Source organism: Mya arenaria, chromosome 8, assembly GCF_026914265.1.
Source record: "Mya arenaria isolate MELC-2E11 chromosome 8, ASM2691426v1".
Taxonomy (NCBI): Eukaryota; Metazoa; Mollusca; class Bivalvia; order Myida; family Myidae; genus Mya; species Mya arenaria.
In genome coordinates this window covers 41,251,016-41,264,682 of record NC_069129.1, presented here as the reverse complement: position 1 = coordinate 41,264,682, position 13,667 = coordinate 41,251,016, and the positions used below count along the sequence as shown (strand labels likewise).

Below are 13,667 nucleotides of genomic sequence, written 5' to 3'. Positions count from 1 at the left end.
AAGTCTATCATTCAGATAATGCTATCAACAGCGGAAAGTCTGCAGTGTAAAATACCAATCCAGATCCCGCCATTTTTATTCCAATTGTCTATAAATAGCTTGGAGCATGAATACCAGTCGACACATCTGACCAGAAAATCACCAATACATCTTAAACAAGATACGAAAAGTAATCGAAAGTAGTCAAACAATATTAAACACGTCTTAAACACACTAAATACTATTGATTTAATATAAAATAATCATATAAAACTTACCTGATATGGGTTTATTCAAGCCGACGATTGTTTCCATCATAACTATATTCCATCCTTTTAATCAAGTACAAGTTTTGCCACTTTCTTATTGTATTTCCCTACCGTTGAAATGACAATCAACCTATATCAAAGACCAATAGAAATTAAGCGTGCTTTCTAAATAGTCTATTGTCAATTTTTAATCCGGAGGTCACCTAAGGGGTATACGATTTCAATAAGATGTCGGTGTCTCTTGTTTTTCATCTGCATGGTAAGAAAATTCCAATATCCAGTTCTCATTAGATGGAATGGGGGAAATTTTGAATAATGTAAATGTACATAAGTTATATCTTTTCAAATCCGGTAATGAATAAATTGTATACTTGTCTTTGAATGATCGGGGAGAAAAACTTTAGAAATTAGACCACATGACTCAGGTTTAAGTATTCATTTTAATCAGTGAATAAAATACGCGATCATCTTTTACAATTAAGATTATAATATGAAAAGATAAAGTGAATTTTATCTGTCGACCATTAAGAGGTGAAAAGTTAGACAAAATCGCAGTTGGTTGTCAACGGCAACGCATTCTTTTTAAAATCGGATAACCATTTATGGGTTGGAGAAAAATCAGCCTAATTTATCAAGTAGATTTTTGATGAGGTTTAATGAGTTTTTGTGAAATACTGAAATACGACTCGGGTAACAAAGGGAGGCATATAGAATAAACAATTGACAGGATGTTGGCGAAAAGAATGCTAAACATTAAAGTGCATATGATATTAATTTAAATGTGAGATTCTGCTTCATCCAGGTTTGTATGTCACAATAATATCTAAAAAAATATGCAAAAAAACACAAAACATAGATACTGCCACTGGAATGGAATAAGGCCTACCATATGATAATATACACTATATGTGCCTGATTATTTTGCACAGTTGCATTACTTATTCCTCAACAGTTCATTTCAAATGAACTTTAAACACTGATCATGTTCTGACAGGATCTATCATAAAGATTTAATTAATAACAAAGTTAGATTTTCGTGTTTGTATAAATACATGATACAAGGGGTAAACAAGATAGACTTCAAATATTATTACAGAGTTGACGCAATCTTTGTTTCCGCTCAAGAGAAGGACTCCTTTCTCCGTATTTCGACACTCATTAACTAGATGAGAACGCGTTACAAAAGCCCGTTCTTGATCTAAATATGTATGTTTATTTAGGCACTATTTAATACAAAGTTGAACAAACACACTGCTATACAAATAACCAGCGTCTCCCAGATCAAATAAAATATTCAATCAGTCATTTATGGTGAAAAAATATTGCATTGTTCAAAAATGGATGTTTAGACTAAAACACAGCCACGTTCAAAGTGGGGCAAGAACACAGGAAAACCATTAATAGAAATTGTAACAAAAACTATTGAAAATTCAACAAACAAAAGTTTCTACTTGTTATAATGAGTAAAATAAATTAATCACATAGTTCACAATTATAAGTTTAATAGAATATTTTCTTAAAAGCCTGGGAACTTAAGATTAAATTCTTTGTATTCTTTTTTTCTTTTATGTCCGCGCAGACAAAGCCGAAATTAATGTGTAAATACTAATTGTAGAAATTCTATGATGTTAAGAAGTTTTTGTACATTAAAGAATAAACATTAAAGTTTCTTGTTTTTCGAATGCAATCAATTTTATAACTTGAAGAAGGCACTTTTCAATATCTGGTACATAAATTACAAATTAATCATTTGTCCGTCAATAGACATTGTTCTCAAAACCAAATATAGAAGTTTAATGAATCAGTTCAATCAGCCAAGTTTTCATTAGCTTTGAAATATAATTGATGTTCGTTTGCCAAGCCTTTCGGTGAGAAAAAAGAGGCGAATATTATTGTTTAAAGAAAAGAAAAAATATTCGCCAAAAGGGTACGGCAGAATGTCATTGACATATTTAGCCACAGCAATCAATATAAGTCACAAAATGGCAGTATTATTATAGGTAAAGCAGATTTAAATATTTTATTCGTTAGAAATGCATCTGAGCTGGGCAATTAGAAAAAATATCTAATTCAGTGAGTACTATCAGATGTTCAAGTTATTGTTTATTTTTGCTTTAATAATTCATTAAATAAACATTAATAGGCAGCAGCATAAAGGATTATTATTTCACTTAGTGTTGGCGCAAATGTCTCTCTTCTAGGCAGCACACCCACATACTGCTGAATTACCCACTAAATAAAACAATTCATTAACTAAATAATACTTGGCTGTCGTTTTGGTAAAAAAAAAAATTGTCAAATGGTGATGTCATTGGCGGGCATATTCAACGTGACTTTTAACACCATGACCTCTGGAACACCAAAATGATTCTTAATTGCAGGGCTATTACCCTGGGGCTGTATTCTGAATAAGCAACTTAGATTGAACTTAGATTTATGATTAGAAACTAAGTGTTTTGACTGGCCTGTATATTTAGCTGACCAATAGGCTGAATGGAATCACTGATGCATGTCTAAAGATAAGGATAAGATCAATATTGAATACTAGCCCTGGACTGTGAGCACGGTGTTAATGAAATTTTAGTTTATACTAATTTATTTTAGATTTAAAAAGGTCACTCCCTGTCTTAAGTCAGTTTCCTAGGCAGAAAATTAATACCTTGTTTCCCATTTTAAAGGCCAACAACCATGCCCCATTGTATAGCTCAGACTCTCGAACTCATGGATAAGAGGCATACACATTTATAGTGATTTTAATTTGATCTATATAATTTTCGTAATTTATAAGTCGAGTTGGAAGTACAAAAATGTGCATCTCATTTTTTAATTCTTGGAAATTCAATAACCATGCAAGAATCAAACACATCGAGGTGTGACAGCTAAAACATTCTAAGAACAATTCCACTTTCATATCTCAATTGATGATCTTGCCCATGTAACGGCATGCCCCTAAAAATGCACCCTGAAAAGCAGACAGAAATATTTTAACTGGCCATTTTTCAGTCTTTCCAATAGAATTTCTTTTGCCCTCTTTTTGTGTTCCGTCAGAAAACAACAACAGATATTACTCAACATTCCTGTAAAATAATACAAAGCGCTGATGCATTGTTGTTCATAGGAGTCTAATAATTGTTTCTCGTAGCAGCCAACAGTTCCATAATTAGACATAGCATTTCGATATTGATTCTGGTATGTAGACAAAAGGCTTTTTCCCTGATTTTTCCTCATTCCCATAGTGCATTTGTAAGGCAATTTAAATGGAAATGCTTTCACGCCATGCTGCATTTTTTGTCTGTTGCTCAGAGCAAAAAAAGGCAGAATTCAAATTCAAATTCACAGCAGTTTTCAAATTTTAAAAGTGAAAAAAATAATAAAATAGTTCAAGCATTTTTTTTTAGAATAAATATGATGCTTACAGACCTATATAAAGTGAAGGATTTTATAACTTTAAAGGGACTTGCTCATGTTTTTGTAAAATGCTCTTTTGACGTATGACGCAATAAGGTGTTGCAAATCATAAGGAGTAACTAAGATACGAGAAGCTGAAACCCTTCAGCATAAGGTGATTTTTGTTCAAATATTGTCTTTGAAGACCACAATATTGAACAATACTTTGTTGCGTGATTGGCTGATAGACATAGTATCACGTAATGTTTTGAATGTATTGTAAAAAGGTAAAAATATCATTCACTTTTGTATAAGTCCTGGTGGCCTAGTAGTTAAGGCATCTGTTTTCTAGATTTTTCATGACTTTACCAGCGCGGGTTCCCATCCCACTAAAACCATCAAAATAAATACTACAATTGTATTCGCTATGATCTTGATATCATGGAGTAAAATAAAGATGAAATAAGTGTTTTCAGAAGCATTTCCGGGAAAACTAATTTTTGATCCAAAAACATGAGCAAGTCCCTTTAAAATTTAACACTTATTTTATTTAACTAGTATTGCTAATCAATGCAAAAAATTAGGGCTGCTTAAAAAAATGTTTATTTGCAAAAGCCTAACTGATAAATGCCCATCAAAAAAGCCCCGTTTTACATCCCTCGAGAAGGCAGTAAGTAGAAATTGTTGTGTTAAGTTCCTTTTATTTAATATTTAAAGGAAATCCATGAAATACAGAAATTAAATTTTTGTGGGAAATATTTAAAAAAAATTATTTTTATCGTCTTGGGGTTTCAGTAATCTAAATTGTGTACAGTAATTCCTTTAAAACTTCATATTTACTTAGCGTCAAATCCAGACGTGAAATTTATGGGACCGCTCCATGAGACAAATAATTCATTATATGCATATGATTCATCGCTTCAAATCTAGCCAGTGGCAATTACATTTTCTTGCCCTGCGAATATTATCTCAAGAAAATTTCATGTATGTTCCAATTAATCAAATTTCTCACATCAAAATGACACAGGATGAACTCGGAAGGCTGGCGTTTAGCTTGAAAATCAATATGTTTTGCAAAAAAACAGATTATCTCAGAAAAATGTCTGTACCTATATTTTCCCCTAATGATGAGTCTCCTATAGAGATATGCTTCAGAGAAAACAATCAAATTAAGATGCTGGAATCACCCGGCTACAATTTGTCTGACACCCAAAACCGACTGTCAGACTGTAGCACATATAAAACAGCAATATATCAAAATTACATTAACTTAAAAATGGCTGTAAAAATATTGAACGCCTCATATATAGAAATAATGCAACTATGGGGTCCAATTGTTACATAAGTTTTCTACAGATAATGTCTTGTTGCCATGGTAACCAAATGTTCCATCCAACCAATAAGTAACTGTTAATTATCTCTACTTTGTTCTTTGAAATAGTTATTGATATATGTGAAGGAGATGAAAATTGAGCGCATCGCAAATACAGAATCCAAGAATCTAATATAAAAAATGTAAAATATTAATTTGCATACTGTTGCCTCACTGTTAGCCAAATTCAATCATAAATAATATTTCTATTGATCTTAAAAAAGACAGCTTGATAGAAACCCTGATACCAAATATTTTGGTGATTATCAGTTTTTCCCATAACGTATCCTTAACTCTGCAATGGGGGATGATTGAACACAAAGTGAGTTGCCTCCCTTAGATCAGTATTTTATTTAGCTGGACAAAACCTCGTATCAATGACAAATAACTTAAAAAAATAATCGTCATCAATATTCAAGATTTCGAAAAGAACCATGTAAATTTAATCACAGCATTAAAGATAACACATGAAATAAAACAAATTACATTACATTAACAACACAAATATTCATTTCAAATCTAATGAAAATGTTAATTAAACATTTAATGGCTGAAGGCCTGAACAAGGCTATGCTTATAATTACAGCTTTAGGATAAATTAATGGATGAATGGGCTTGATAATTAAACAGTTCAGAATAAACAGTAGACATGTAGAATAAAATTATCGGAGTTACTGAAGTACAAAAAAAACAGCAACATACTTTATACATGAGCAATGGTTCATGTTTTTTTTATTTGTTACTATATTTTTTTGTAATTTTAAATTTGCAATTTAACATAAAAGTGGCAATTGAAGATCATTAAACTTTTAATGGCAAATATATAATTAATAAAAAAAAACATACTATATTAGTCTATGCCTCAAGAATAAGACATCGGAGGTCTCCCAGGCTGTCACATTTTCAAGAAAGGTTTAGTGAATATTTTACGAGCAATTCAAAATGGCAATCAAACAGAACAATGTTCGTTATACATGTACAAGCCAAAAGGGTCATTTGTGGGTTAGAATGGTCTAGTGGTTAAGGTGTCCATCTCTTACCAAAGACATTGTGGGTTTGTGCCCTTGGGACACCGCTCAAAAAAAGGACACCCTGCAAAACTGGTTTATACCCAGGAAATCAGGCCTCCAAAGTGACTTATATCACCTCAACAAATAGTATTCAAAATTGAGCTAAAATAAAATGGTATACACTTATAATGGGCCATTTGATACTAAACTGATACTAAAGTATTTCATTAACAAAATCAGAACACAAACTGGACTTTGATAAACAGGAGACAAAATGACAATGCATGCCATCGTCACTTGGTTGAACAACAAGGGGAATTACTCAATATTGTTTAAGTTAGAGTTATGGGACATGCTTTACAATCCTGTGCATAATTGTCATAAGGAACATGTGTAGAGACAGACTTAACATTGCCCACCACCTTCTCTTGGTTGAACAACAAGGGGGATAACTCAACATTGTTGAAGTTTGAGTAATGGGACTTGCTATACAATCAAGTGCATAATTGTCATAATGAACCAAGTCTCACGATAATAAGCATGTTTCTAAACATATGGCCAGCTGCTACAGTTTTTAAACACCATTGTTAATAAGCCCATCTTAAAGGTTATGACAGTTACACAATACCGATTTTCTTTATGAAAAAACGTTTAAAAGAACGCTGAAAATTAAACCCCTAGGCTCGAGTCAATTGTGTTTTTTAGTTGAAAAATGGGGCATAACTCGTGAATTATTTAAGCTAGAGTTAAAGATCTTATGCTATGGCTGCTGACAATTCCTGATCGCGACACCAAGACTAACATAATACATCAACTTTTTTTCTTCAAAATCAGACAAACAAAAAATGATGACAAACAAACCCTCCTAGCATTCCCTACTTCTGTGTTATATCTTTTCAATACATGTTTCAAAAACATACATGTAAAACTTTGGCACTGTGTCAATGCGCAAAAAGCTGATGACATTTTAATATTGCAAATGATATTCAAAATTGTGTTATATTGTCTATAAACAGAAAAATGACCCAACACTTTTTTTAATATTCATCTGCTGATCATATGACAAAGTTGCCGACAAAATTTTATTTCACTGCAGGGATGGTGTTATCATAAACTAATAATCTAAATAATGCTTCATTTATATAATCATTACAATAAAGACAATGTTAAGCATTTTGAAGCAACGCAATAAAAGAAGGTTTCCCATCGAAATCATCGGTAAAACAGCAAAATTATTTTATTTAAACATTACAGAAAAACATGAGAAAAAGACATACTGTAAAACATATTCTTCATGGTTTCCTTTTTTCCACATATACACTTATATTGAATTAGTTTTATACTTAATTATATTTATTACATATTCTTATACTGATTTAAGACTACGCAAATTATATTTAAATTTTAAACGAAAAGAAACTGAATACTTTTCGCACCATTTATATATGCATATCAGACTAATTATTCAAATGAACATAAATTGAGTTAACATAATACAATTTCTGAATTATTACACCACTTTCTCACCCATTGAATAAAACTAATGTTCAAAATGAATTTATTGCCCATATTCAAACTTGCCAATAGCTCTATATAATAAATTATGAAAAACAGCATTGATAAATAACCCTGCATCATGTTAAGTATTTTTTCCTCCTAATCTTGTGGAAAGTGTGAGGCAATTGTCTCTTAAACATGCATGTTTCAATAATTTTTTATTTAATTTAAAGCTGCACTCTCACAGATGGACCGTTTTGACAACTTTTTCATTTTTTGTCTTAGAATGAGCCCATGTTTGTGTAAATGTCTGAGAATCAGTGATATCAGACTGCAGACAAAGGATCAGATCACAGGTTTTTTTATTTTTAATTTTTCTTAAACCTTAAGTAAAGTTTTTTGACACAAAACTTCAATTTTCAAACGTAAATATTAAAAACTGCAATCTGATATTTTGTCAACAGTCTTATATCACTGCTTTCCAGATATTTACACAAAGATTGGTTCATTTCAAGACAAAAAATAAAAAGAAGTCAATATGTGAGAGTACAGCTTAAAATATATGTCTTAAGCAAAAAATAATGAAGTCTATAAATAAAAATAATTCACATTGATACTGTAGGTGGCAGTGTCAGTCAGCAATGGTTAAGCAATGGTTAAAATAAAACAAAACATTTTTATGTAATTACATTATACTATGATGTACATAATTATACCGAAAAAAAATAATTGTAAATCCATCTCCGACTACATCTGACTCCGATTCATACATATTGTAGATTACCTTTTATGATTATGCAGATATTGATAAAAAAAATGTTTCAACACCTGCTTCATACACACTGTAGATAGCTTTTTTATATATGATTACGAACATACTAATATAAGAAATATAATGTCTCACAACCTGTGACTGAAACTCCCCTCACATATTGTAAATTGCTGTCAATGTTTGCATGGTTTAAGTGTACCTAATGCCATGATGATAATATGAACAGTTTCAAATTGTTCACGTTTTTCCATAATTGTTTTGAATTCAAATGCAATGGTATTATAAATATTGGCTATTACAATAAACACATCATGTAATTAAAAGGCAATATACAGTCAGTGAAATTTTTCTTACCGCCTGTGCGCCAAAAATACAAAATCATGCCAAAATAGCTAATATATAATAAAAGCAAATATACATGTCTTTACTTTTGCATGCATCTTGACCAGATTTTGCAATTGCTTTTTTATACATTAAGGGAATCTGAATTTATCAAATTGGAATAAAATGTAATGTTTTTCGAACATATTTTTGCAAGGGGAAACAGCCTTAAGAAGGCAGCTAATTGCACCGTGAAAATATCTCTGACAGTATAACATTGTACAACATTAACAACCAACTTACTTGTTGTAAGTGACAAGGTCTCGTCATCAAACTTGAAGGTCTCCAGGTCCTGAACTTCACGCACGATGAAAATGTCCCCAATGTCCACTTCCTGTTGCCCGCTTTCCCGCATCTCCATCTGCTTGATCCCCTCACTGTGTAGATGCTGAACAGAATGCACGTGCTGCATGAGGCTCAGTTTCGTTCTCGCATTGAACTTGCACAGGTTACACACGTAGCATTTCTCCTTCTTCCCGAGCGGGCTCTCCTGCTGTTGGAGGTGCATGAACAGTTGGGCGCTTGCTTCGTGGCGTGGATTTCCCGTGTGGATTTGGAGCTTATGGATGCTGTTTGTGTAATAATCGCAGCAGTTACACCGAACCTGGATTGGATTGCTTACATTTAAGTATTTAAGACGCCAGTCATTGTTCTGTCCGCCCTCTTTAATGTGATTGACAAGCTGCAATCGCTGAATGTGTTTATCAGTCTTACAGTGCAGCTGAAAGTTCGCCTTCAGCGTTGTCTTATACTGACAAAGGTTACACATGTACGTGCCATTGGACACAGATATATTTTCGCTCTCATGGGTTTTCGTTCTGTCCATCTGCAAGTGTTGGTGAAGTGATTCGAGAGAATCAGTCCCAAATACATTGCACACGCAGCACTGGAATAGTCTGTTAACTTCCTGCATTTCAGTTCCGTTCTGTCCAGACGCCGCACCATTTTCTTTGCTCAAATCTACCGGGGCCTCTCCAAAACCAGTCGGCAGCCCACCCATCATAAGTGAACTATCATACGGGAAAGTTATTCCTCCCGGAATTGGACCAGAAAGACCAAGAAATGACGGGTCTTGCTGTAGCATTACCAACTGGTTCATTTGCTGGTGGAGTTGCATATCCCTCTTCATATGATTCATGTTTTGTTGCAGCACCATCATATTGTGAGTGTGCTTTTCACTTGTCATGTGAATGCGTAGATTTCTCGCAACATTTGTTTCATAATTGCAAACATCACAACGCCATGTAGGCTTTGGCTTCAATTTCTTGGCCTCCTGTTGACTTGACTGTTGTTGTTGATGCTGCTGTTGTTGCTGCTGCTGATGTTGTTGCTGCAGCATCTGCTGATGAGGTGGTGCCTTCATGGACGACGGGGAGGGTGTGGCAAGGTGAGAGGGGTGGGGCTGGGCAGGTGGGGTCTGCAAGTGATGGGCTGATGCCATGTTATTGTGCTTATTGAACTGCGCCAGGTCACCTCCACTGTTGGCAAGATCTTGGACATTATTTAAGTGTTTGTCGGACTGCATGTGGATGCTGAGGTTTCCTTTAGTCGTTGTGGAGTAGTTGCAGACTTCGCAGCGGTATGGCTTGTAACCACACGAGTAACTCTCCCCTCTGGCAAGTCTGGGGTGCGACTGATTGGTCAGACAGTACATGCATTTCTGATCACCCTCAGGGTGTTTCTCCTTCATGTGTATTTCAAGCGTTTCCTGGTACTTGTAATGCCAGTTGCATTTCGGACACTTGAGCGTCTTGCAAGAGTTTCGCGAGTGCATCATAGTCATATGACCGCCAAGTGACTGGGAAGAACTGAGAATCATGTCGCAGCTCGGACATTCGACCCCTGCCACACGACCATTTGGATGATCCTCGCACACACCGAAATACGGGCGCTGGGAGTTTGAGTAGGGTGGCAAGAATGACTTAGGAGACTGGGAATTTAGTTCTTGATCCTGTATGTACTTCTGAATAGGAGTTATTGGAAAGCTTGTCTGAGAGTTAGAATCATCACTGTAGTCCATTTTCGGTCTTTTACTCTCACGATCAGATTCGTTTCTATCCAACTGATTAACTGGGGTACTTGCTGACCTAGCTTCAGGGCTATCACAATCAAATTTTCGACCTGAAAACTGATTCCGAATATCCCTTATAGACAAGTCTTTTCCTCCCTTTTGATTTGCAACTGAACTTTGATATTCACTGAATGACTCTGATGAAAGCTTTGGCTTTGTGTAAATATAGCTGACATTCGTAGTATCTTTAGCAAGATTTACAGCATTTTCACTGAAATTTGAGTTCAAACTTGACACTGACTTTGATTCTTTGTCCATATTTGTTGATTTGATTGGCTCAAGAAAGGACATGAGGGGATCCTTCTCCTTTCCAATACCTTGTATAATTGCTGAAGAATTTTTAAGAGACATAATGTCTTTTTCTTCATCATTCAGTTCCATAGAATGTTCAGACATTGCATGTGACATGAAAGACTTAGCATAACCGAACGAGAGCTTACATATGAAACACATAAGAATGGGCTTTGTTGGAACTGAAGTGACAGCTTGTGATGCAAATGCTGATGATGATGATACAGAGAAAGAACTTGAGGTAGAAGATTCGGTGCCCAGTACCGACGCAGATAATGATTTGGAATTCAGATTTTCTTCACACTTTTCACCTGAGAGTGAGGATTTCTTGTTTTTTCCTGAACGCAAGTCAAAAACTTTGTAGCTGTGCATGATTGGTGTAGTCTGAGATTTCTGTTGTAGCATGAAAGGATTGCTCAAAAATGAGTTTGGATTTCGTGGAACAAAAAAAGCATTGTCAATCTGTGGAATAACTTTTCCAAATGGAATACTGTCTAAGTTTCCCTTCTTGTCTACAATAACACCTTCCTGTTTTGGCAAATCAATAATCGACTCAATCTCACTGTCAGAGTCACCTTCTATAATGTAGGCAGAACCATCCGGATTATACACGATCTTTCCATCAAAACTTTCCACATCACTCATTTCTTTACTTTTCCCTACACGATCAGCACTGTCAGTGTTAGCACTCCTATCACTTTTATTACCCGCGCAAGTATGGTCCATATACTCCTGAAGACTCTGGAATTCATTGTCACAGTTTCCGCATTCGACTAAATCCTCATTATCCGATGATTCTTCAGCATTGTCCATGTTTGCACCTTCGCTACTCAGATCAGGAAACTTACTTGAACTCTCACTTATTCCGCTCGTCTCTGTTCCCTCTGATCTCCTTGTCGATTCAATGCTATTACATTTTAAATGATCACTAGCGTGTTTGTCATTGACTGGCATAATGTCCCTATCAATGTCATCATGAAAACCAGGTAGTGAAGGCTTGGAGTAATTTTTACCGGAAATCGGAATGGAATGGCTGACATTTAATACTGATGAATTATGGTCTGTCGAGTTGTACACTGTGGCCGAGCTACTAACAAAGGGAAACCCAAATGGTTCCAGGTCTCCATTGTCCGGAAAAAGGGGCCGGCCCTTTGACCCAGGGGTGGACCCGAAGGGGCTGCTCGATTCCAGGGCCATGTTGGTAGCCCTAGGATCAAACGGGATCTGTTAGTTTATGTTGTCATGGAAACTCAGCAACATCTCGAATCTTAGGTAATCTTGCTTCGGTACCTGAAAAGATATAAAAAAATATTTCATTTACATCTTATCTTCTACAGGATGAATTGAAAGATTTTTCAGTTCTATTAAGTTTACATAACAAAATTTAATGTTATCAATGTACTTAAAACTACCAACTACAAGATAATTTAAAAATGCAATGCCATACTGTTGTTTAATTTGAACTAAATATGATTGCCATTATAAGCACAAGTTGATTCTGGGGGGTGCGCACCTGGCGCATGAACACCTCCCCATCCCTCTACTCTTAAATCGTCAAAGTTTACTTTTCATGTCAATATCGGAGAAGAAAGGGAAAATAAAAGCTCAAAATGCATCATTTTGTTCTAGAAAAGGTTAAAATGTTCTTAAAGGAGTAACCCCAAACCCTCCTGCCACCCCCCACCCCTCCTCCCCCTTCTGGGGTTAATGGCAGAAACTGTACTGAGAAAAAATAGAAGATTTTGATGCCTTTGGCATAAACACCATTGACATTTTTTTCAAACTAAATTACAGGCTGATTTCATTAAGATCTTGAAATATATTTTGAAAATGAAAGCTGATTTTTTTTCGGTATTATATCTGGTAAATAATTGTAAAAATTGTACAGTTTTTTTTTACAGTAAAATAATAAAAATGTTGCTTTGTAATTGTTGCCAGGCGACCCATTCATATTCTCGAATAAATTGACTAAACTAAATTGCTTATTAGTAGGCTAATTATACATTTAAACACTTTCAATTATTTCTACAAATCGTTCCATCCTTCCTCAGTAATCTGTTTCATTTAAATGGCAAGGCATATTTTCTAAGAATTTATAGGAGATATTGTATGAAACAACTTTAATTAAACCTTTTTTTACTAAGAAGAATGGAGGTATAATTGAAAGTTAAGTTTAATAAGTTATGGGGGACAATAAATCAATGTTTTAAAATGAAACAATTTCTTTTAACTGCTATCAGAAGAGTCAGGTCTTTTAATGACTTTATATTTTCGATTTCAAACAATTGTGTGATCAACATCTTGACATTAATCGAGAAGATGACAATTTTTTCTTCCAAGAAAAGTATTTAAAAACAGAAGCGGTTTTCATTACCCCGAGAAAACAATAAGAGTGTTTTATTTAAAACTTTACAATTCATCTTGTTTCTAAATTGAAGACCTTCAAAACGAAAAAGTAATAATGAAAAATTCTAATTTTCGATGGATGACAGTCAAAAGAGACAGACACACGAAACCAAATTAATTTCAACTGCAATAATTTTTCATAATATTACTGGATTTAAAAGTAATTACAATAAAAATTGTCGTAGAAAATAAGATGCTATCAAAATGGAAACAATAATGATAATTTCATTAT

The 13,667-nt window shown here is 34.3% G+C and overlaps 1 protein-coding gene across 2 annotated transcripts in view; it reads right to left on the bottom strand.

Moving 5' to 3' along the window:
* LOC128242661 (zinc finger homeobox protein 4-like) overlaps window positions 1-13,667 on the bottom strand; it is an 82,537-nt gene that overhangs the window by 43,188 nt on the left and 25,682 nt on the right. For both annotated transcript variants that reach the window (XM_052959901.1, XM_052959900.1), the window contains exon 3: window positions 8,911-12,319. In XM_052959901.1, coding sequence (XP_052815861.1) covers window positions 8,911-12,226 — 3,316 coding nt within the window. In that variant the 5' untranslated portion in view covers window positions 12,227-12,319. The remainder of the gene's footprint in view (window positions 1-8,910; window positions 12,320-13,667) is intronic.